The sequence below is a fragment of the Drosophila melanogaster genome, chromosome 2R (genome assembly GCF_000001215.4).
Source record: "Drosophila melanogaster chromosome 2R".
Classification (NCBI taxonomy): Eukaryota; Metazoa; Arthropoda; class Insecta; order Diptera; family Drosophilidae; genus Drosophila; species Drosophila melanogaster.
Genome location: NT_033778.4, coordinates 11,770,221 through 11,796,649, shown reverse-complemented (window position 1 = coordinate 11,796,649; position 26,429 = coordinate 11,770,221). Strand labels below are relative to the sequence as shown.

The 26,429-nt window shown below is 40.8% G+C and overlaps 3 protein-coding genes across 4 annotated transcripts in view; 1 reads left to right on the top strand and 2 right to left on the bottom strand.

Annotated features, from left to right (window-relative positions):
- ths (thisbe) overlaps positions 1–26,429 on the bottom strand; it is a 57,608-nt gene that overhangs the window by 17,775 nt on the left and 13,404 nt on the right. Inside the window, exons 2-3 of one of the 2 annotated variants that reach the window (NM_001259339.2) lie at positions 26,068–26,113; positions 3,299–3,422 (exon numbers count right to left, since the gene is read on the bottom strand). In NM_001259339.2, the coding sequence (NP_001246268.1) occupies positions 3,299–3,422; positions 26,068–26,070 (127 nt within the window). In that variant the 5' untranslated portion in view covers positions 26,071–26,113. Of the gene's footprint in view, positions 1–3,298; positions 3,423–5,715; positions 6,285–26,067; positions 26,114–26,429 lie in introns of those variants that run through there. The other variant, NM_136857.4, reaches the window with a different exon arrangement.
- Ir48c (Ionotropic receptor 48c) lies at positions 7,157–8,842 on the top strand (the record flags this gene model as incomplete). The annotated part of the gene is made up of 1 exon (NM_136856.1): positions 7,157–8,842. One exon carries the CDS (start codon positions 7,157–7,159, stop codon positions 8,840–8,842), a length of 1,686 nt encoding a protein of 561 aa, NP_610700.1.
- CG42493 (uncharacterized protein) lies at positions 17,415–18,124 on the bottom strand. Its single transcript, NM_001169649.2, has 3 exons — positions 17,810–18,124; positions 17,643–17,745; positions 17,415–17,586 (listed from the first exon to the last, which is right to left on the bottom strand). The coding sequence occupies exons 1-3, from the start codon at positions 18,056–18,058 to the stop codon at positions 17,474–17,476; spliced, it is 465 nt and encodes a 154-aa protein (NP_001163120.1). The 5' UTR covers positions 18,059–18,124; the 3' UTR covers positions 17,415–17,473.

The following is a 26,429-nucleotide window of genomic DNA, read 5'->3' as shown; positions in this document are numbered from 1 at the left end:
GAAAAACTACATCAAATTGGCGCTTAAATATTTTCTGACCAACTGTGGGAAACAATAATATTGAAACAGAGAGAGCCAGGAACGAAAGCGCGTTTACTTCAACAGTAAACTTGGCTCGAAAAGGAATGGTATGGTATGGAGAATACTATATGGCCTAGACTGGCCACTTGAGTTTTGAAGCGTTAAGTGGAAATCAATGCAGGCCCTTTGGAATATCTCTCTGTTCCAAAACTCCCGAACGATCGAGTGAAGCAATTGACCAAAAACTGTCGAACTGACGATCGGCAAGCGGTACACTTGTTCGCCTTTGTTGTTGACCATGTTTTCTTAACCGTTTGAGCCCCTTTTTTCCTCGTCTTCTTCTTTTCTGCCTCGCGCGGTAGGTAAGAGAATATCGAGTCGAATCTCGTTTGGGAATTTTTCAACATTTTCTTTAGCTTCGTCGGCGTCTCTTGGAAATTTGTTTGTGGACTGACCGGCCAACGGAAATGCATTTATTTGCTGACGTCTTGGACCGAAATGAAGGGGCTATCTGTCTCTTTCCGTCCCCGCTCACCGATCACCCGTCTCGCTCACATGGGCGTTAATTGATGAATCTGCGCGATCGGAGCAAGAGCCTATAGGTTCAATATACCCATACACATATACCCCCCAAAAAGACACCATGTGCTATTTCTTGGAATTTCTTTCAGGCCACATGATTTCCTTTTCGACCAAGTCGAACTTTCTGTTCCAATGTTTTTTCGGCCGCTCTTTTTCCTTGGTTTTCCCTTTTGGGTGTTCATGTTAAACACATCTATTTATATTTTAATGATGTTTGTAATGATGGTGCTAAATATTTCCCACATTATTAGCACCTCTTCGTCTGGGTCTCGTCGCCGGCTTGGTCTCGGTTTTCGGGCTCAGGGCCAGGCGGCAAAGTCATTGAGGGATTTTCTTTGGGAACAACTTGTGTGCGATCGTGTCACAGAAAGTAAGCCTAGGTGCAAAGGGTTCAAGCTTGTGTGAGGAGGAGTACATAGATGGAAAAGGATTAACAAATTTGTTCAAGGCAGATTTTGTGAAAGGTACGTAAAGTAAGACAAACACCAGAAAAGATGAATGAAAATGGTTATGCATGAAGGCAAATGGATTGTAAAGGTAAAAAATCCCTACAAATTTAAGTTATATATAAGTGATCAACTTAAGATAACGAATAATACTTCCTTATATTTTCAGCCTAAAGATATATGTACATATATATTGCTCAACCTATTCTTAGAGTTCCCATTATGGTTGTGTGCTACAAAGACGATTATCCGACGATCTCGCACTTGTTATGAAAACATTGAGGCAATCGTAGGTACAGCATCTTGAGAGTATCTGATTGATCACTGGCGCTGCCGCCGTCAACGATGCTGAACAATGCTAAACATTTTTAATGAACTGCCAGGCAAACAAGCGGCCAAACTTCTGGCAGACCACTCCATACGGGATTCGGGCAGGAGTTCCAAAAAAAGAGCCGCCGCGGACTGGGATTAATTTGATCAAGAAATTAACGGTTGCGTTACTTGTTACATGCATCCCGTGGACAGGGGTAAGGGTTAGGTGTTCATTGGGCAACGCCCTGAACCTATCCGATATACATATATATATATATATATATGGCCGGAATATATAGGGGAGCCGGCCAGAACTGATTGCGTTCTCAGATTTATGACCGCACATGATGAGCAATAAAATGTTTTATGGCCATGGTCCCTAGTTGCAGTTGCGGTCCTAGGGAACACATCGCAATCCACACAAACCACCTCAACAATTTTCGCCTTCTGTTGGTCTGAAATTAAATCGTGTGATTTATTGACGTGTGGCCCGCTTCTGTTTTGGAAAATGGGAAAATGTTGTGGTCTCGGGTGAGTGCGTTTTCACTTTTTGTTTGGGGTGGTGAAAGTTCCACCTCCCTTGCGTTTCGATTCCCCCAAAATTGATTGAGATGTCAGGATTCATTAGCAGCCGTACCTTCCCTTATTTCTGCGATATTTTTCCAGCTAACCGGGATTTGGCTGACCACCGTAAATCTGCGGGGGAAATTCCCAGCCAAACAAGTGGGATAAACCCGAATGTAGCAGGAGGTTTTGGTTAGAACGAGGGATAATCCCCGGCTACCTGAGCTTAGCCATGCAAATGAATGAAGTTTTCACGGTCGCTTGGTGAGGAGAGGGCGTGTAAATTGACAAAGGAACTTTTCGCACATTAGGCCTTAAGTGGTCATATTCCTGTCCCTGGCCAGCTGGAAATTTTCACGCGCACTCGCAACAAACAAAAAATAATTTTGCACCTGTTGTCACTGCATTTTCCAGCATTTGCTCGCTTCTTCTGAACCTCCATTGTCCTGTCCTTTCTTTCCCTATTATCCTGCTGTGTGAGGCTGCGTAGCTCGTGCTGGTCCTTGTATCTCTTCTTTCGGCTTTTCAGGCAGCAGCTGCAGCGGCTCTAATTGGCCATGGTCAGATCCAAAAACAAAAAAAGGTCGCTGATGTTGCGTTGAGTGAAAGTTGACCCAAAGCGTAGCAAATTTTTATGATTTTTACATTTTTCTTCGGTGTGAGTTGCTTTGTTGCCAGTTTTTGCAATAAATTACGCATTTTATGCAGGCCCCAGAAAGGTTGCGTTTGGAAATGTGTGTTCCATATAGTTGTGGCTCAAATCGAAGTGGGTAAAGTGTTTATTAACTGGTAGATAGTTGAAAATAAAACCTTTACCATTCATAGGTACTTTGAGAATAATTAGTGAGTTTTTGCATTTAAATTAAACGAATTGTTGGGTCTTAAATATTGTTTTTTCTCAGCCTCATTTGCATTCCAACCTCTGTTACAGCATCTCAAGTGGATTTCGTCACGCGTTCGAATGACGTTTGGCTACATTATCAATAGATCGAGCAGAAAAATATTCAACAACTATAGCACTTTCTGTTATTGTTGTTACCGACATTTGGACAAGCCAAGTGGAATGCCCCCACCCACCTTACTCGACCCATTGTCATGGAAATCGAATGCAAACAAACAGCAGCTACAAACTACTGGAAATTGTTGAAATATTTTCTATTTTTCGGGATACATATATATTGTTTTGTGAAAGGTTTCGAGGGCACGGCCGAAAAGAAAGAGTACAACATTGTAAATTAGATGGCAATGTGATGGCATTTCCTGCAGACGTGTCAATAAACAAAAAAACACATCCGAACAGGAGACTTGCACTGGGGCACTTGAGGTGTTAGGGGCACGAGGGGGTTAAGTAGTAAATTTATTGAAATACTTACGTATCTGTGAAGTGTCTGTCACTGAGACTGTTCCTTCCGCAGCTATGTGTATGGCTTTGTTGTGTGCACACTGTGACATTATTACGTAATCTTCTACTGTACATAATGCACCTGAAATCACCACCTGGAAGATATACAAAACGAGATTTATAGTTTTTTTTTTTATTTTACATGTGGACTACTTTAGTTTTTTTTGCACATTCGCAAGCCTTAAAAGCAACTAATGCTTCTTATTCTTATTTTTTGACCCGTAGCTTTTAGCTGTTTAGCACTCGATTCTATCATTTTCCCGGTACATATACATATATGGTTTAAGCAATTTCTACTTCTTTCTTTCAATTGTGGCAGCCTTATCGTTTTACTATCTGCCAACCGGGCCATCAATAATTGTAGCTATCAGATAAAAACGGCAGAAAGGGACCAACAGCAATAACTACAAAATATCACACCTAAATTGCATACCAATGTTTACACGATGTCACGACAAATACTTTGATACCCTCGGCACAGTGCAAACAGAGCACAAAAGTATTTCATGTTGTTTGCTTGCCTGTTCTTCGATTGCCATCTTTGAGTGCCCCCCTTTGGTGACGCCCCTGGAGGGGCGTATGTCGGTAGCCATTACCTTCCCTCACCTGTCTCCCCATCCAAAAATAAAGGCCCCTTTGTTCGGTAATTTATCATGTTTGATTAGTTGTCTCTTTGGTATTTTATTACATTCATTAATAATCGTGGCTTTGGTTTAATGAATTTATTGTTTCGCCAAGCGGCGGCGCTTGTGTTTTACCCCTTTTTTCCTCCCACTTTTGTGCTATTGTGCCAGGTCAGGTTGTAAATCATGTCGGACCCAGGTCTACCTTCGATATATGGAAGTCAGGTGCTTCTGAGCTTTCCGTGATGTAAATAGGACTTTGGCCATTTAATTTTGACCATTTCTGCGAAGTTTTTATTGCATTTAAATACGATTTATTTGCCGATTTATGGGACCAAGTATCTCTGGGTAATTCGTTTAAAAGTCGTCTACGATGCTAAATTACGTTTTGTTTACTCCATTCTCCTGCTATCTGCTATCTGCGGTTGGAAGATAGATTTGTAAGCTAGTAGGTGCTCAGCCTTGCCCGAGGTATCTGAATGAATGAGAGTTACAACTTTTTTCGGGGTATTGCTGAACCCTCCTCTACCACATATGCCACACCTTATCTCCATTCATAATTTCATCAACCCAGAAAAAGTAACCAAACTCTTTTGTGCGGGGTCTTGCTACGGTTTATTTATTAGAACTCTGTCGATAATTACAAAATAATGCGTTTGGTTGCCCCTAACCCGTCGAAAACCCCGCTACCCTTGGCTTTTTCTACCACTTCACTTTAGTTCGGTACCCAACCTCCTACGCCCCCGCCTCCTTTTGCCACCCACCTAGAGTAGCTTCGAATACACTGTGGAAATCTGTGCATGAGTTACGTTTTGAAATATACTTGTTTGCAACATTTGAGCTTTCAATGTCATATTGAACACCTTAGGCTCTTTTCGTTAAGAAGACTAAATGATTTGACATATTACTTAAATAAGTAGACTGCATTTTTCTTAGTGCACAAATGCTTGGGAAAATAAAGCGTGCACATTGGCTATGGGGACCGAAACGAGGTTACCCAGGGCGAGGAATTCGAGGCGAGGAAGTGCTCGATAGCATTACAAAGCGAACGCCTTGATAAGATTTTAGAAGCTACCAACTAGGGAGTATTTGGTGGGGGTGTTTGGTGGTCTTATGCTGTGTATTGAGGAAGTGTTTGGCCCGAGAGCTCCATGTAACTTGGCTAACTCGACGCCGCTAACCGATAGCCGTGTTTGAGGCTGCGGTTTTCACTCGAGAGGCCTTGATGGTTATTGTTTTATAGATTTCGAGGGTTTTGTCACTCGAGTGGCTAACACGAGGGTCGCTGAATGGTAAGGGTCTTTCCCCATATCAATCAATTACGTTCTGAAGAGTTGGTTAGCCCAAAGTTAGTTAGCCATCGGCAGACATCAGTTTGGCTAATTTAGGATATATTTTGAGGGCACCATCAAGCTTTAAATTATAATAATTTTGCGAAAACTTAAATTTCAGATAGCAACGGGTAAACACTACACCGGAATGGCTTGTAATAAATGTGTAATTACGTTTCGAAAACCGAATTCTCGTTTTCAAGTAATTTATGTTAGCTAAGTACATCCTTTATGCACTTAATATTCTATTAGCACTAACGGCATAACTGTAGATTCTGGATTATTCTAGTTTCTGGAAATATCGTGTTGGACCCAACCCGGTATTGAAGTATCCCAAAGTGCTGTCAAATCGTTTTGGAGCCCATTACAAGCATAATCTAATAATACCACTTCACCTTCATTTGGCCGGGCCATCGATCACTGGCAATACTCACAATAAAAAACAGCAGTCTCTCTAACTGATTCGACATTCATTCGGCGATTAATGTACATAATTTTAACCCATTTACTGCCGGCACAGAGCAGTAAACTAAAATTCAGAGGTGTCGTAGTTGTCGCTGGGTGATAACGCGCTGGCTAACCGATGTGGCTGACATTGGGCAGTTTCGGCGTTGTTGGCCCCGTGTAATCAGTTGACCGATAGCTATCCCCTCTATGTAATATGTGCAATATTTTGCGATTTATGTGCGTTCAGAGCGAAATGAAATCGAAACTCATTGCTGGCCGACAAATAGACACACACACATGTGAACACTCGCGAATTCACACACACGCGATGCGATGTACTTCCGCTTTGCGCTTGCAATAATCATAAAATAATATATATTTCTTGTTTCAATACTTTATTGGGGGCACGTTTCTTTATTATTCGTTATTATTTGCTAAATGTGGGGTGTGTAAATCGCGTAATGCACGGGACGTTGGCCAAAATGTCGGCTAAAGGCGTTGCGGCAGCGAGACGTTGGACGTCTTGGCAGGGCGATTGAATTATCGAGACTAAACCGAAGCCAAACGTGCGACATTTTTTGGCTTTGTGTTTTTCTTCCTTTCCACACGAGCAGCAGCAGCAGCAGCAGCAGCGACGCCAGCAGCAACATGAACAGCAGCAACAGCAACGGCAATAGCAGCAACATAAGCGCAACCAGCAATATTAGTTGGCGCAGCGGCAACATCGGCCACAGCAACAACAAAAACATGAAAAGCAGTTTGAAAACTTGCGCATTTGTTGTTGCTCCGCGTGAAAGTCTTTGCGCTTGTGTGTGTGAGCGCGGCCATTGCTGCTGCAATATGATATTTATTGCATGCGATATTCGCCCAGAGAGCCGCGTGCAACATGCCATGTTAACTAACAGCTGTTATCGTTCGAACCTGTTGGCAGCGGTTCGAGCTGTTAGGCCTGTCGCGCTGTTAAAAGGCTGTAACATACAACTACAACAAACAACACATTTAACTGCTTGAATTTCGGAAAGAGAATAATGTTGAAATAATGAATAATTTTTGGAGCCAGTGAGTTAATTTACATATTTTTTTTTTTAAATTTTCAAATATTTTATATATTTATTTATTGTATAAATTTGAAAGCATTACAACAAAGCTATCGAAAAAGCTTTTACTTTTTAAAATATAATATTTTAAAATTAAGTTAGGCATATTACATTTAACTTTGACAAGCCTTTCTTAAAGTTGTGACAACGGGTCCAATTCAACACTTAATTAAAAAAAAAATTACATATATTTGAGGCCTTTCTAAGTCCCTAATTAATTGCTCATAATAAGTTTGTCTAACTAATTATTTCGCTTAATTGAATTAACCAACCGAGCTTACTTCGCCGCCTAATTTTCGAAGAACTTTTATTAACTTACAACCCTTTCGAGATGTCGCTGCTTAGAATTATTCTGATAATCATATTTTTGAGGATAGTTTCGTCCATACCTGACACAATCATATCACACTTGAGTGCTGAACTTCAAATAAAAATCCAAATTTACTTCGGCCTTGGAAACGACTTATATGATTTTTCAAGATTAGATGGCAATTACCAGAAAATTATCATTTCTCATAACATTAGTGAAGAGTTTAAAACCTATCACGACGAACCTGTGCTTATAATAATACGACTCGAAAGGGATTTGAATTTGAATTTGGCCACTTTGGATGTGTTAAGATCGTATCTCACGGATAGGCAGTACAATGACATTTTGCTGATAGATAATGATGAAGAAAATCTAAACAGTTATGTGGATATACGTAAAGCATACTGGAATGCAGGCTTTTCACAAGTGCTAATTTATAACTCGCAGCAACGAACGTGGTCAATAAAACCCTATCCTTACTTGCAGATAAGGCCTACAAGCTTGAAAGAGTATATTGAAAACAGGAACACCCGTAACTTGATGGGTTATCCACTGCGTGTTTTAGTGACCAACGACCCACCTCATTGCTTTGTGGACAAGGATGAACTGCCAGGTTCTCCGAATCGTTATAAAGGCAGTATAGTCACCATGTTGAAAATATTTGCTGATCAACTCAATGCAACTTTTCAAGCGAATCCTTTTCGTGAATTTCGTCGCTATTCCACCGCAGACTGTGTGCAGATGGTCAGTGATGATGAAATCGATGCCTGTGGCAGTATCTTCATAAGGACCTACACGTATGCCACCAGTCAGCCAGTTCGCTTGAATCGTGTGGTCATAATGGCGCCATTTGGAAACCCCATCGAGAAGTTCTACTATTTCTTCAGGCCCTTTGACTTGTACGTCTGGATCGGAACTGGTATTATAGTGGTGTATATAGCGGTAATGGGTTCCTTGCTCCATCGCTGGCATTTCAAGGAATGGAATGTGGGTCAGTATCTCCTGCTGGCCGTACAAACTCTGCTGAACCGGGAATTATCTTTGCCGCAGTCTTCGAGTGGCTCCAAATTTATGTTACTACTTCTGCTATTCGCTATTGGATTCATTTTGTCCAATTTATATGTGGCACTGCTGTCCATGATGCTGACCACAAAACTGTACCAGAGACCCATTGAAAACTTGGCCGACTTGAAGGCGGCAAATGTGAACATACTACTCCAGACGCACAACATCAGACCCAATTCAGTTTACGGCAGCTCGGAGGAGTTGAGGGAGAGATTCCTTCTGGTGGAGGAATCCCAACACTTGGAGAAGAGAAATGGCTTGGATCCAAGTTACGCCTATGTAGACTCGGAAGACAGAATGGACTTCTATCTATACCAACAGAAATTCCTGCGAAGGCGCAGGATGAAGAAGTTATCCAATCCCGTGGGTTACACCTGGGCCGTTCAGGTCATCAAACAAAACTGGGTCCTGGAAAAACACTACAATGATCATGTGCAACGCTTCTTTGAGACCGGCTTGCAAAATAAGCTGGTGGATGATGTCCACGAGTTGGCCGTAAAGGCTGGCTTCCTGCACTTCTTTCCTACTCAAACTCAAACCATTGAACCACTGCGACTCGAGGATATAGTGATGGCTGCCATGGTCTTGGGCGGCGGACACGCCCTCGCCGTGATCTGTTTCCTGGTCGAGCTGTTCGCCTAATGGGCTTACTCTCAGTCCCAATCACAATCACGGGAATGGCAATAGTTCCGGATGGTCATAAAAACAGTTAACACCCACGCAATAAAGCGGAACTACCCCTAAGTGTATCACTATTTAAAGCGATTAGGGTCACAATAAAGCAACAGAATGAGGACCCGCATGCGACATCCGTTGCCAGGACACTCGAAAAAAAGTCAAGAACTTTTTGCAAAAAGATTTTACTACCCTAACTATATTCAGAAGATTACAATTGTTTTATAATAAATATTATATTAGCCAGAAATAATTAAGAAAATATTTTCGAAGATTTTAAGTACATCTCGGACTTCTGGTCTCTAGCCCGTTCGGCATTTTAAATTGTCGTTTTTCTAAGTGCACAAGAAGTGTGTCAATTGGACAGCATTACTCTACTTCACCCAGCGGAAGTTGCCAAAAATGCAGCAGTTGATTGAACATTGATTGACAATGGCTCCCGGCCAGGATGCGAAACACAAGAAGGGGGCGCGGTCCACTGGCAATCGATTCATGGACTTGGATAAGGACGCGGACATGAATGTAAGTGTGGGTGTGGATGGGGAAGTGCCACTGCTTCTTGTGATTCCTTTTGTTCGACGAGACAATGGCGATTTGTGCACCGTGAGCAGACCGCTCCTCGCTCTTTTGTGTCCTCCTTGCCATCCTTGTAATGCGCCGATGATAATGGGCCATTGTCAGTATCGATGTTCGATGTGGACGCCTGATTTCTGATTCCTGACGCCGGCCGATGACGACCAATGACAGCCACTTGGTTCCCCGGTTGATTGCTGACGCATTTTGGCACAGATACGGATTGGTTTGAATTGGATTCGATTGCCCCACTGGGAGGCACTTTAAGCTCATTAAAGTCTGGCGAAATTAGCAGCATGACAGTGAGATGATTGGCCATTAAGTAGGTGGGTGTGAAATAGCCGATAATTAGACGGCTTAAAGGGGTTCTTTTGGGAAGGTTCAAATAAGTTGGGGTAAAAATAGGGTCCTATTGATAATGACAAAAATAATTAATTAAGGGACTCACTTTATTTAAGTTACAATAAAATAAATGGGGATTTAAGTCGTCTTACTATTAAAAGTTATAGCCCTTAACTGAAAGTAAACATGTGGTCGACCAATAAGGATTATCTGTGGGGTCGAAAATGACATTTCGATTCCTACAGTCACGTTCAGTACTCAAAAGATAATTAGACTTTTGAAATGTGAAGTGAAAATAACAGAAACCTTAAGTGGGATTAGGTTGTGTTGTCTCCCCTTCAGTTGGCCGATATTTTCAATTCGGTATGGTACAAAGGTTGTTCCCTGAATAATTTGAAGCGACAATTTCATCACTCCCGTGACTCAGATTCCATTTTCGATGGGTCCTCTTCAGAGCACATGCCCCCCTATAAAATCGTAAACAATTACTATTAATTTTTTTCGGCCCAGTTATCAGGCTGTTGCCAACTGCCTAGAGCCGTACAGCAGCTCCTACATTTCGTGAAAAGATATTGGCCAAAGTCACGGGCCACAGCAGATTGCCGGATTGCTATCGCTGTGACGTCACAAGGAATGTGCCACGGAGATTGCTTCCGATTAGATTCGCTTACAAACAACTCGAAGTATGTTAAGTTGTTAAGTCAAGTGATAGCCGTTCATTAGCGAAATAAAAGTTCTTAGTCGTGGCTGTCATCGAGATAGTTGAGATGTGTTTTGGACCCACTCAATAGAACCAATTAATCGATATTTTGTGATGTTTGAATTGCTGGCCTCTTACGATGGATGAGATGTTTTTTAACGGAAATTCTATGGAATATTTTAGCAGGTCTTTTTCCAGTTAACACTTGGATCCATTTAAAGGGGTTTGGTACTAACAAAATACGATTAAAATGTGTATTTTTATTATATTGATTGCTTTTCTTTCTTTTACACATTAAGTAACTAGGAAATAACTTGTTTGAGGCCAGCCTACCAATGACCCTGCAAAAACATATCCCAAACTGAAATCAATCTTTATTTTGGCTCTTCTTCGCAGGGCAAACTGTCAATTTGGCCAATCAAGCAGATACCGCAAAAAGCTAATTAATTTTTTGCTCTACCCATTTGCCGTCAACGGCAGTTGAAAACGCTCATCAAACTAATTGGCCAGCCAACGGCGTGGGTGGTCATTTTAACCTCTTGGCCAACTACTCGGCTTGGCTTTAATTGCATGCGCCGGTCGCCGAGAACCTGCCACAGACAGGCATTTAAAAAGACGCAGCTTATTGTCTGCCTAATGGCTCAGAGTAAGCTGCCGTTTTGGCCAGATTCATAGCCAACTCAAGGCCCGGCCAAAAGCATTTTGGCTATTTTTATTTATTTTTTGGTTTCCTCACCGTTTACCGTTTTGGCCTTTTTGACATCGGCGTGACAACCAACTATGCCGTTTAATAAACTTAACAATTTAATTTGCCATTTTGGCAAACAAATTGTTTTGTTACGTTTCGTTTGGTTTCTCTATTTCGAGAGAGATTTGATTAATTCAATGAAGACATAAATACAGTGGATCGCATGTCTTAAATTTTTAAAAGATTCTACGTTTGCTCAAAACATTATTCAAGATCTTTTTTTTAATATGCAATTTTTTATTTCAAAATTTGAAATATGTGTAGTAAATATTATGAATTATTTTACAGGCTTTAACTGTTTGAAAATTCAAAAGGGACTGGGAGTTTTCGAACTTTTTCATCAATTCGATTTTTATATTTTCGACATGCTGCCCGAAATCCCTTTTTCCTCACGTGGCAAACTCAATTATTTAACTTTCAAGCTGTGCATTGCTAAATAAATATTTTCACTTGATTATCGCGTTGACAGCGCCATGTGGCTGTGGAACGAGTTGGCAGCTCCTCGTTGGCCCCACTTGAACTTTGTGGCCAACTGCTGACCAGCTCCCAAATCGCTGCCTCCCTCGCACAGCAGCCCCGCTCACTCGCACACTAAGCGCCGCTATTTACTGTCAATCATCGCGGCCTTCTTGAGGCGGTCGGTTGTGGGTGGTGCCATTCGACGGGCGATGGGAGGTGGTTGGTGGTTGGTGGGTGGAGGGGCACGGTATCGCCCAATCAATATCAACGACTGATTACGATTAAACTCCGTGTCCACGCGCTAGTTGGCCACTCGGAATTTGGCGAGCCTCCATTTGGCCAGGTGAAAATGCGAAAATGCTTGGGAAATGAGTCACGCCGTGGGATATCGTGTGGCCTGTAGTTATAAGGAAATCTTTGACAGTTGGCACAGGTGAAAGTTGTTTTCGGAAGGCTCACAAGATCGATGGGCTGGAAAACCTTAAACAGAGCAATTATTTCGAGTTACTACAAACAATTACTTTACCTGAAAGCTACTTCTCTGAATAAGATTATATACATATATTTCCGTAGAAACACTAAAGCTACATAATAGTTTTTACCCGGAATTTTGACATTATTAAAGGGGAAAATAATGATGTATTATAATAATTATATCTTATTAAAACGTTGAGTTGAGTTATGCCAAGATTGCGTATATGCAAATATATTTGAAGTATGTTTGCTGCCCCATTTCTTCGGCTTAGAGAGTCCTTGAGAAATATATTTAATTATATGATTTACCTTTAATTACTGTTAAGTGACCGGGCACTATTTCTGAGTGCCGGGCCTTATCAGTCAATCGGGGACGACTGGGTCATATCACATACTCAATTCACACCCAGAGTCTCTGCCGGATGACGTGCGAATTTTGCTTTAAAGCGCCACAGCTGGCGGAGATATATGGTCCGCATAGTGGGAGCCTCATAAAGATTGCCCCAATAGCGAAATCAAAATAAATCGTAAATAAATCGCTGCGAAATTCCTTGCCAAAGATTCCATGACACCGGCTCTATCGGATCGTCTCCAGTGGCATCCGCCTTTTCACGGCGGACTTTGCTATCGAATCGTATATTACCTGTATATATTTATATTTGACGGCCGGACAGCTGCCTTATCGCTCGAGTTTCCTGGCTATTTTCGTTTTTGGGCCAGGCTAATGAGCTTTAATTGATTCCCTTCCAGATTGGTTTACGACCGCGCCCTTGTCTCTGGACAGGATCTTGCGGTTTCCTGGTTTTCAGTTTTCGGGTTTCGCTTTTCGGGCACGTGTCGTCCGCTTGTATCAAGTTTTTCGCGCCGACCGCAAAAGCCAAAAGCATATTGAATTTTACACACATTTGCTGTTCCCAAACATGTAAACAAAAAACCGCAAAGCCAACAAAACATCCAGCCCACACACTTCCCCAGTGAGGAAAATGTGGCCCGCGGGCGAATCGTGTTTGACAAGTAATAAAGGTGATTAAAGCAAATCTAAACACTTGCCCCAGGCATTTGAAATGCCGGTGAATAATGCTCCACTGGGCAATGAAGTCGCAATGCACAAATGGGGGCGGGGATGCGGTAGGGGTCGAATCATTTGTTAATCAAAATGCAAATGTAATCAATAGAACGGAAGTGCCTGCCCCTCGACAGACCTGTAATTTGGTTATTGTAGTAAATGTAATAACATAATGGATCAGTCCGGTGAAAGGGCAAAATGAGATGGTCCAACAGTGGGTCAGACCAGAAATTTAGTAAGTTTCATTAATATACAAATAATAAATGATAATTAGGCCAAGGTTAATTAGTAACATTTTTGTTTTTGACACTGCATTAAATTGCATTAAAATTTATTAAATACGTTTAATTTGTCGGATTAATGCACTTTTGTATCCAAACTTGGGCCACTGTTAGCTGCCTCAAAAAGTCGCCCTTTGCGTAACAAGTCTAGCCATGACTCTGCCCCACCCGCGGCTCCACTGCGCCCCCAGTTGCATGTTAAGCGGCATGAACATGCTGCAAAGGGTCGCCCCAAAAGCACCCACCTTCGGCACCTGGTCCGCTGGCCTTTTGGCATTTCGGCTGCCATTTTCCTGCGGAAATGTACGCCAAAATGTTTGCGTGCCTCCAACGAGTATGAGAATGTAATATGTTGGAATATTTGATATTTAAGAAAAACAACGTGCCAAGAAGGGCTTTTACCCTATGGCAGGGGTACATATATGTATATACAAGAGGTTGGGGATGTGGCTGGGAATGACTTGGCAAATGGCGCCGGCAAATGCGTTCATTGAACTGCCACAGCGATGCAATAAAATCCACAAAAAGCACATTTAAAAGGAAAATAAATGTGTGTAGGACAACTGGCGACTAGGAAAAGTTACGAGAAAGGACAGCTGGAGATGGAAAACGGGAGTGGGGCAATCTAAGACAAACAGTGTGCGGATTTATGGGGTCGCTTTGGGTCGAGTCGCCGTCCTCAGTCGCATGTAAGAAAAAAAAAAAACGGAAGCGGAAAGACGCGAAACTGACACACAAATGTTGAGCAGAGGGTCAAAGACAGGAGGGGGGGGGCGCAGGGGAAGCTGTCGAAAGGACTGCCAATCCTCCCCTGCAATAGAGGCTACACTGAAACCGATGTAGCTAGGAAAACATTCTGAAATATGAATCTAATTTAAAATGAATCATTGTACTCAAAAATATGACAATTAGCACCATATAGTGGATATAAAATTCGAAACACTATTACTGTGACAAAAATATGTGTCTGTTAACAAGAAATTATTTTTTCAGCTAAAAGAAAATAACATGATATGATAAACTCTTTTTTCAGTGCACTCATCCTTATGCGTTCTTCTTGTTCTTTTTTGTTTGGATTGGCAAACGGAAGCGAATTAAGTTGCCTTATGCGACGAAAGGGTTCAGGACACAAGCCCTGACCGCCGAGATATCAAGCTCCTGGGGTGCAGATCGTCCTGGGGTGAAATTGATATGCGAACCCAGACAGATATGTCCCAAGAAGCCGCAGATACAGTATCTTGTGGCCTGTTAAATGTGCAGAAAATTTCAGATTTTAATGATCCACTCGGTTATCGGATTTTCAGCGCCCCTAGATTGCTTACGTCTCGATGGGCGGGCAATCGCAAAGAAATGTGTAATTGCCACGGCTCATTGCATAAGCGGTACAACGCGGCGGATTATTAATATTTGCCAACTTGCCTGTGGCAACTCAATAGATAATCGTTGCGGCAATTTGTTGTGAACGAAGCCAAAAATGTTGTAGTGGATTGATTTCCTAATCTGCATTAGCTTTACGTCATAAAACAGATTCACAGTTCGCGTATTAAATCAAATTGAAAACACAAACGAAATGACTTCTTTCCTTGACCACACCGATTAGATTTATTTGGACGCGTTTCAGACTTTGATTTAGAACAATGAAATTCCTTCTGCATTCGTTCAGATATTTGCTTTTGAACGATGATAAATCAATTTTCGCTGGCAAGCAAACCGTGTATACTTCATATTCACGGAAATTCTCTTTTTCACTTCACTTTTAAATTCCTCATTAGAGGAGCGTCCATAAATTTTTTATTTTCCAAAAGGCCACTTAATCTAGGAATTAATGTTGTCATTCTGCTGGTTTCAAAGTGAAGTTAAAAGTGAGAGTGAACGATTTTGCTTGTCAGCTGACAAGGAATTAATACCCAACGAATATGAAAATCTCCCCAAGTCAAATAGTGAGGTAATCAACAGTTAAAAACGCAGTCAAGGTCCAAACAAGGTGAGTTTCCCGAAAAATATAATTGAATCTATTTATAAATATCTTATTAAAGCATATTATTTCACTCAAGCTTGCCGCTTTTCTCTTTTATTTTCTCGAAATGGGTGTGACTAGCTGGGTGTGCAACTGTGGCAAGTGCAACGCCCACCTGGCAAAAGGGCAATTTGTTGCGCTTGGTTGCGCGTGGAAATTATGATTTTTGCTTTTGTGAAAATCTCATTAGGCGCTGAAAAAGGATGCCGATTTTTGTAGCCATAAATATAGGTTGCTTGCCCGCGATTTGCAGCTCAACTTTAAACGGCCATCCTAGTGGGTCCGCCTTACGTGGCGTTTTAATTAAGCTCAGCGTTTTATGGATACCTTCTTTAATGGCACCGCATAAATTCTAGAGGAGCCAGTCGGCAGCTTGGATCAGGAGTTTTAGCACTCCGACCCCGATTCAGATCCAGGGCATAAAACGCACGGCAGGCAGTCGGAAAGTGAATTTTATGCCAATCATTAAACAAAGTTGTGAACAACAAACCAAACTCAACCGCTTTGTATCGGGAGTTATGTCGTTGATAACTTTATCCCCAACTTTGTAGAGCGAAGCAGTGCGGATCGGATCGAATCGGGGGAGCTCCTTTCCTTATCGATTGCCTGATAAATGTTTGACACAGAGTGTGGGCTGCACTCGAGGAGGGTGTCATTCAACTCAACTGCAACTGTATCTGCTATGTGTAGCTGTATCTGGTAAATAGGTTTTATGGTTCTCTAAAGACCTGCTTATTATAACTGGATGTTAGTATAAACATGGGTTATGGGCTCAAGCGATGACTCACCGTTGCAGTAAACACTGAAGTGGACTGTGATAGGAAACATTGTGCTCTCAATTGGACTTTATATTTGTCACTTATTCATATGTACGAAATACTTATATGATAATGATTTTATTCAAAATAAATATTGTGTAAAAGGAAATGGGTGTCTAGATTATTTCTAAATAGCTGCTGCTGTTTGTAGACGTTCAACAGACATACGTTCAAAGTATTAGTCATCTATACAAAGTGACACATGTATCTTAAGTAAGTGAATATTTCTTTAGAAATATTATTAAGGAAGTGATTATTTGGATACCCTGTTTCCTGCTTTCATCACATACTTAATTAGGGGTCACTTAGGTGTGACTCATGCACTAGGAACGCCGCACTACTTATATAAAATCCCACCAGTTGATTTTGGGTATCACTAGTCCATCGGATTATCCGTTAATATACGATTTAATTCATAATGAATGCGTGACCATAAGCTGTTCGTGATCGGCGCTGATTTGGCTCATTTGTAGTTAAAACGCTTTGGAAGCTGATTTACTCGTCGAGTTTTTGCATATCTCATGAGCAGCATGAAATCCGAATGGGAAACCGAATGATTTATTTGCAAATGCAACATCGAAATGCACTCACAAAATGAGCTTTTAAGTGGCCGGCCCTCGACTTTCGACTTTTTTGTTGTTTTTATTTGGCCTGTGTTGACTTCACCCTTTTTGGGGGGAAAAAAACCGAAAAACTCAGTGGGAACTGTCACCAAGTGCTCCACATTTGTGTGTAAAGCTTATTAAGAAATGTTTATTCCGCCTTCTGTCTCGCTCTTTCTGGGGAGCCTGCTTCCCTCTCATTTTTATCGAGTTTAATGGATTTTTAATGAGTCTGAAGCGGGGCTTTTGACGGCATTTTCGGAAAGTGCAGTTTCATTATCGCTTAATCCTGTTTGCCTTTCAGGAAAGAGGAAGACAAGCACACAACAAGCGACGATTCAAAAAGGGGAGGGTACAGCCTACTGAGTTCGGAAAAATGATCAAAAATTGATATTATCGGTTATTTGATTTAATGCATAAATAAGGTATTTAGTTCATATAATAAAAAAAACTACTTATACTTTATAAATCGAATTTATTGCCTTTTGAATTAAAAAAATGCTTACATTTGAGGCATTTTAATCGCTATCACTACTAGTTGATTCCTCACTGGAATCGGATGATTCCTCCTGAGACTCAGCCAACTCACTATAATAGGACTTCACCACGATCAAACAGTATCCGAGGGCAACTTAAATGTAAAAATGTTATAGTTGGTCATAACACATCCAATCCCAACAAACATACTTATTCTAAGGATTAGCAAGCTATCCAACAACACGGTGACAAGGGTGAACAAAAATACCATGTAGTTTATCAACAGCCAAGTTCCGATTATCAAAAGTTTGTGCTGAGTTTAGAAGGATTTTTGAGATAGGATTTGCTAGATTTCGCATAAACTCATTCGAACTCACGTAAAAGACGGCATAGATCAAAAGAAAGTGGTTGGTCATCATCAACCAGAAAACGGTGGCAAATCCGGACACACAGATTCGGGTGTCCATGGTTCTGAAGAACTCGACCACATAGTCTGGATATTTGTTTCTGATAACCATGTCCCATGCAATGCTGCCCACGATGAAGTCCGTGAGTCCAAAAGCAATGCCCACAGTAATAACGCCATATTTCAATGGCCAACAATACAAAAATTTTCTTAAATGCATATTTTCTGAAAGTCGGTAAAACTGAAAGATAATGACGGAGCTCTTGGTTTTTATTTTGGATTAGAAATTATTTTGTTTTCTATTCAAAGAAAATATTATCCAGCATCACAACTATTGTGCAAATTTTGAACACAATTTTTTTGTTGCATACTTTTTTTTAAGAATCTTTCAAGATGTCTGCGATGAGAGATGTAAACATTTATATCAACCTCTTCCACATTATGCTTAATTCTTAATTAGGTTAAACAATAACACATTCAGAAATTGTGCACATGTGCGACTCGAATGAATAAAATTGGACTCGCATAGATTGGAGGCCAAGAGTCCATTCGAAACGGAATCACCTGTCGGTGTAACGAGTGTCCAGCTAACTGAAATTACAGTTAGTGGTAGCCCGTAATCCTACACACTCGTCTCTAGTATTTGGCCATCGGCAGTTCCGAGAATTCTAGTTCTGTAGACAGCAATTAGATAGACAGAGACAATGCCAAACAAATCAAGTCAAATACAATAAACGCCCTGGCATTTTATCAGCTCCAAATCAGACATAACATCAGCCGCCGGGGCTCTCGAGTGTCGGGCCCTCAGATCGCCAAGTTTTGGTTTACAACGCAAAAGCGACAAGAAGCGAAAAAGGGTTTGCCTGCGTGAACATTCTTTGATCAATCAAGTGACGCGGAAGCGACACAGATAGCTGATAGCAGATAGCAGTTAGCATTCCTTGCCTTCTTGGCCTAGTCATGGCTAAAATATTTGGCCAAAGTCTGTCAGGGACTTGCATAACGAGGGTACACAGTTGAGACCCCAGTGAGGGTCGTTCGCCCGGATCGATCGATAAGGGAATTCGGCACTGCAAAATGTGCGATCGAGTGGAGGCATTGAGTACCCGTACTTCAGCCCAATTATCGAGGTGGTATTTTAATTAGGCTGTGTAATCACAGCTCAGCTCAGCTCATCGAGGCCGTACTGTATTAGCCAATTGACCGCAACTGTACTCCTGCAACAGTTAGCAAATGGGACTGACCTATCTTACACTGATAACGATCGTGGACAGCGAAGGTTCTTTTCATTTTTGGAACCAAGGATCCAAAATAGACCGTGGCGACGGTCAACTGGATTAGAGTCAAGCTGAACGGATCGGTTTTAAATTCCCCTCCCAGCGGAAATACCCAAAAATAGCATCAGTTGCCAATGTAAATTTAATTATGGTCAAGCTTTAGGTATTATTTGCTTTCTTTTCGGTTCCTCACGTATGATTATATTAGCGGGGCAAAATATAAAAATACAAGGTTAAAGTGCTTCTAAGTACAGTTGAGTCCGCCACGCGTCGTTTGTTATCGTTTTATCGATATCGCCGAATATGTTGCTTCAGTTGTTAATCCAAAATACAACATGGCATTTGACAAGCGAACTAATTGATTTGATTCTCGTGCCGTGGGGTTGCGCCAACAAAATGCGCCGATTGCAAAATCACGCATATAATCGACGCCATGGTACCCTGTGAAAACGGGAATGAACTAAAAGTATGTTTTTCGAATTGAATTGCATTTCTTATAAAAAATACTAATATATAGATTTAAATTTATGTTTAAGATTTAAATTTGTATTTTGTTGAATATATATCCATCCAAAAACATGGTGGAATATTTTTGGGTTCATGGTGAATATTTGGAATTCCTTTGATATAAATATTTACATTAAAGATCCCGATTAAGACCTCATTTACCTTTGCAAAGCTCATTACGTCTTCAAATTTAGAACTTAAGCTCACTGGAATAGCAAACCTATTGCTAAGTTTTGTTTTTGCACAACGGAATGTTAAACATTTTCGACTTATGGAAACTAAATAAGGTCAAAGAAAATGACTGGATATTGGCCCACGGAATCCAGAGTTGCTCAAAAATTTGGTAAGGAAAAGCTAAGAAACTGCCTGAGTAAGTAGACCTACAAACAAGTACCAGTCTTTTGTATCTGTTGATAGACAAATATAATGCTTCGCAATGTGGAATATTCCGAGAGCCTTTTGGGTTCTTTAGCCGACAGTTGCCTCACTGATAAGACAAAATGCGTTTTGCAATAACGGAACAGCTTTATAAGCCCCCATGAATAGACCTATTTTCTGTTTGTCTTCTGACGACGGGGCGGTCTATGGGAGGGCTTCGCCTTGCATGTTACAGGAAATAAACAACAGGCAGTAATTATGCAGCACAAACAGTGGTGTTTATAACAGTTTTCCAGCCCAGACGTAGCCAAAACACCAAATCATGGTAACTTGCATCGCATGGATATGGCATGTGGCATATGCCATATGGCACATGGCACAAATCATCATCATAAACAGCTCGTCGGCTGTCTTTCTTCGCCGGGTTCTGTTGTCAGCACAATCACAATCACAAAAAGGCCGCCTGGCGCTCAACTGCCCGCAGAACGCTCCATAAAAATTGGGGCGGGGATACACTGAGCGGAAGTTTGGCTTGCGATAAAAGCCAGTGGAAAAGGGAGTGTTCTCTGTGCATATAACCCAAAAATAAAGCCCTGGTTCCTGCGGGGCCTTTATGAGTTGCAAGATGAGATGGTATAATATGCGGAGTCAGGGGATCTACAATACAAGTGGGTCACCTGCGGTTGACATAAGCTATTGCAATGACAGGTGGTAGTGCTCGGGTTGGTCGCACTGCAGTGAAAGTGATCGTGGGGGTTCCCATTTTCGAAGCTGGAATACTAGGAGCTCCAACTTTAGAACTCAGCTATTGGGTCGCGAAAATCAATAAAGAGTAGAGAGTTCATTTAAATGTAACTATTTATAATCAAGAACGAAGAATAAAATAATCATAAACAAGCATACAAACAACAATTAATAATGATATAAATTAAATTATTAACTTAAATCGTGCAAGCATAACAAACTACATATTCAAGAAGCTGCTCTATTAAACACACCATTTCAAAAATGTTTAAGTATGGCTATTAAGTACAAATATTACCGGAAGACTCTTCGTTAAACAACAACCATTAAAATTCCATTTCGCGATAATTCCACCCAATAAAAACGCTCCCCAAAACAATGCTTCCGAAACCCCGAGCAGCAAACAAAAACCACCTGAAAAGCAATCGATTATCACTTTTGATGTGCTGCCAAAAAGGCGCTTATCTAAGTGCGCAAATAGCTGGGGCTAAGCTTTTTCTTTCCACACGCGGCGTTGGAATTTCGCTCAGTGCATTGTCAGTCATTCAATGCCGCCTTTATCGCCTTTGAGAGGGCGCCAAAGGCAGAGAAATGCGTGTCAGATAGGACAGTCCAAAAGGAGCCCCCTATCTCGTATTATAACAAATAACAATAATATGAAAAAATAATTGTGTCTTTTTGTTTGCTCTATATGTCAGCTGGAAGCGCCGGCCAGGTGGAAAAGGTGCTCCACGAACTCCGGAGGGCCTGTGCTTAGCCTTCCCCATTTAGATACAGATACAGATACCCGCCGCACTGCGTCGATTGGGCTGTCAGTATCTTTATATTAATCAATAAGAGCAGCTCCGATAAGATTGTGGAGCTCCGTCTGCTGCTGCTTCTATCGAATGGGGCAAAGTGGGTGGTGGGTGGTGTAGGCTGGTGGCCGGAGGACTGGGACACAAGTGGGTGGGTGGATATCCTTCAAGCAATGTCCTATGACCCCATGAACATGGTAACCAAATTGATGTTACACTGAAGTTTTATATTTTATTCAAATACAATACCACTACAATTTGTTGGCACTAATATGACCCAGTAAATAATAATAATAATATATATGTATTAAACATAAGCAAGTTTTAAATCATGAAATTGTTTAATCTAACGTGCATAACATCGTAGTATGTATACTTTATTTCTATCAGTGGTTCTGATAACATTCCCGACTGACATTCGCCAATTGATAAAACCATTGTTTGTGCAGCATTTATTAATGTATAAATTATATAGTTTGGGGCAATACTCCTTGGCCAGCTGCCAGCTAACTTGGCCCACTGTGCTCCATCAATTTCGCGTGCGCCAATAATATTTACATAAAAAAAAAAAAAACAAATATTCGCCAGACCAATTTGTTATTCAAAGTAATAACAGCGAATGCCCGCAAAACATCTGCGCAGTAAAGAGGCTATCTTAACGTGTCATTTATTTTAATTGGTCAGCAGGGTAATTGCTAAAAAAAACAATAAGCTTATATAAGGGCCACAGCATCACGGCACCCAGTTATCCTAGTCTGAGTTTGTTTGTTTCTTTCAACCACGTTTAGATGATTTTCGGTTCAAACCAGAACATCGATAAGAAACCAAAGTACATGTCTGGCCAAGTGCGACCGTATTAAATTTATATAAGGTTGCGCGATTGGCAAATTACGGACGGTATTTATACCATTTTAGAGATATGATAGCGATGGGATAGGCTAGCAGCGATTGCTTTTACACTCTCCATACAAAAGCACCGATTTCTGGACGATTAAAAGATGGGATGTTTATCTGTTGGATATCAATTGAAGAACATTCCGGCAATACGGCATCGATGTCAACTTAAGTCCGAGGAAGCATTTAATCCCAGGAAAAGTGCAATATTTACCCACACATTAATAGAGTCAACAGCGGCAGATTGGTGGAACAAAAGGAGGACTTCACTTTGAAAGCGGAAATCGTGGCGTAAAAGTCGGAAAATCGCTTTACAGCGAAAGCCTTTTATGTCTGAAGACCAAATCGATACCACAATCGAATATTTTGCCGGGTAGCATAAATCAAAATCACTGACAATGTCAAGAGGTCTCAACTGCGCCTGTTTTCCAGGAATAGAAACGAAATTTACGACTTGGCTTCGGGATCATATCATGTTCATATCATATCACATTATGTCCAGATAGCTTAGACTGCATGTCCACTTCACGTATCTCAAAGTTTTTTTTTAATCATTTGTCTGGGCCAGCATTGTGTATCCACGTTTCAAGATTGGCAGCTTGATTTCGGAATGTATCTCGTTTTTGGCATCTAACAATGTGCAGTGATACACACAACAGTAGAGAGGCTATTTAAAATGAAAGAAACATGACCTTTGGGCAACCCTGAGGCTTTGGGGAATCCCATTCGCTGTGACAATTATCATTCACCCCGATACCACCAAAAATTTGTGGCATTCTTGAGGTAGCCCGATTTATCAATGCCAGTCAGAGTGATTATGGGAAACACGTTTTATTCGCACTCTCCTATCGCAAAGCACGTTTTTAAAACGCGACGCGAAACTTTCCGCTGTTGACCAAAACAATGCCGATCATGATAACGATCATCAATCCCAGATATTGAGAATAACAATAACAAGTTAACTGGCTTGGATATTATGGTGGCCTTGGATGGATTTCCATAACGAGAAAGCCCAAACCAAACTCGACCCGCAACGAAACTCTTATCTGGTAAATGCAATTAGAGACCGAGACTTACATACATTTAGCTCTTGGTATTTATAGAGGCAATACCAAGAAGTATATGTTCTGGGCGTATATCTTTCGTACACCTTTCCTTCTCGACTATCACCCAGTCGCCAGAGGCCCCAGTCACCAAAAGCGTTTCTGCCTCCCCATCTATTGACAATTCAATTAACGTTTTGAAATAATTTCCTGATAAGCGTCGCTGTTTTTGGGCTACGCAACAAGAAAAAGGAAATTAAACAGCACCCAATAATACCACGGCAATGGTTAACTAACCAATAAAACAAGAACCCGATCTGGCGAAGGTTGGTGGGGGTAAAGCCAAGTTATCACTATTTGATCCATAAACGTGTTAATACTAAGCCACTAAAAAGAATATGGTTTATACAAATGCATTTAAGGCTTCAAACTCAATAATCCATATTTGCCCCTTCTAACATTATGCCTTAACTTATATTTTCTAAGTACGTACTAATTTATAGACGAAAATCTTGGCGGAAATTAAGAAAATGTAAGTCATGTGATATGATCCTTATATACTTTAGTGGAAACTTTTACCAACATGAAGTGAGTGCTATCTTCTTTTCATTGATGAACTTCAATGTTTAGCAAAGCAGATTAAATGGCTGGGAAACGCGACGAAGCAAGCTTGATAACATAACACTCAGGGAATTAATCGGTCAAGCCGGTCTAGAAAAACCTTTAATATTGCATTAAAAACGTAGAGATATTTTTTGTAATGTACGCTAAAAATTTGAGAACTTATGTTAATATAACATGAGTAAGATTGGGGACTAGTATTTGATGAATTTCATGTCGTGGTGTGAGGCCAAGAATTGATTTCGTCACTGATAGTGGAGTTACCACCTTGATATCATTGTCTGGTCTCGATGGCGGTGCAAGTCACCTTCTCGATGCGCATTTGCCTCACCTGGCGCCAATCAGAACCGACGCTATCGAAAGCCCCCAGTTTAGCTACTATAAAAGTGCCGCTAATTTGGCCCTTGATTGCTCATTTATTTGCTCGGCACACGTTCATTGCCAACGTCGGCGATTCCCCCAGTAAATATATATTAACCCCTAGGCAATCAACTTGCATTAGATTTATTAAATTCGGACCATCCATCAGCTATAAAGAAGGCTTCCATCCTGACCACATCGGAATTACTACGAGTAGACTGAGCAGGAAAAGTCGAGTTGTGACTCTACATTGAGTAGTAAAATTGATTTATAGAAAAGTATATATCTAAAGCTTACTGAAGTTTTCCCCACATAATAACAACTATAAGTAAGTAGACAAGTTGCAAATGTGCAAGCTTAGAAAGTAGAACTGAAATAATGGATAACTTCAAAAGAGGAATCTTTTATTAACCTATATGGTTTAAACGTTATTTATTTGTATTGGCCTTGTAAATGTTCTAGGGTCCCCTTAAAATATGCTAAATATTAGCACTATTTTTAAGCACTTCTCTTTCGACCATCTTCACATCCGTCTCAAGTGCAAGTGGAATTTTTCGCATGTTGATTATTGCCAAAATTAATCACACCGGGTCACAATTTGCATATTCGAATTTATGAAGAGGTTCAGACAGTGGCGGAGGCTTACGGAATGCCTAGGGCACGAGAAATACCTGAGCGGTACGATAAAAAATACTCGAGACGACGTTGAACGATTCAATCAACTTGAAGTCGCTGCCTCGAGCCAACTCATGCCAAAATAATTTTGTTGTTCATTTAGAACAAATAAGCAAATACTTGCTGTAAATATAAATTGAATGGAGCGGCAAACGGAACTTGGCGAAGACGTCGCCCAGTTGGCTTCACGCCCAAGGAATGCCAGGTATTTCAGTTATTTATTTCGGTACATTAACAACCCAGCAGCAGGTATGGGGACATCCGACATCCGACATCCAGTCGATACTTCAAATTGATTGTCAAATAAATTAAAAGTGTAAGGGAAACAAAAGCAACAACATCGGCGAACGGCTGGAGAAAACGTGTAAGAAACTGAGAACAGTATAATTTAATTAGCGTTCGGTTGTTGCCATTTTTATAAGTATTCACTCGACATTTCCATTGTAGTTGGCTGATTGTTATTATTATTTTTTTTTTGGCAAATATTTGCCCAATCGGAGCTGATAACGGCAAACGATCGATGGTGGTGTGCCATGATTTGCAGGGAAATTCCCTTTGATAAAATAATTGGCATAGTTTCGATGGGCCTCCTTCCCCCCAATTTCCGAAAAGTCTGAAAAATGGGCTTGGTCTGGCTTTGGCCAAGTTTGTTGCTCTCTGGCGCGATGATGATGATATAAGTTGATACAACATTTGATAGTATTATCGAATATTTGCACACGCGTCAATATTCGCCCTGAAGGGCACTCCATGCCAATATTTAAGTTACCGCTTGCGGTGTAAATATCTAAATATCTGTTGGATTGAATGGACTTGATAGCGTCTGATGAACTGGCCAGACAGTCAAGGATTCCCCAGGTGACTGGGGAAGTGATTGTGTCATCGGGCAAGCATTAATCACCACCATAATGTTTAAAGCCTGTTTCTACTTACCATCAGGAGGTAAATAATCTTGGCATAGACCGTAAGCTGTGGTAACCTGAAAAGAATTAAAGGTGCTTAGAAACATTTAGAATTAAAGCTTAAGCTTAAAAGTCAGACTTTGAATAATTCATAATTAAATTAACTTAAAATAGCAATGTTTATTGTAGAGTTTAATAATTGCCTTGGAATATCCAGTATTATTTAGGTTCGTCAGGGGCAAATTCCCAAGTCTTAATATAGCGTGTGAATCACATTTGAAGATTTATGAACAACTTAAACTTTCTCAAACAATTGTCGAGAAATTCCACAGCTTTAACTTAAAAAGATACCTCTCCTTAAGATTTATCTTCCACTTAAACTCGAACTTGTCT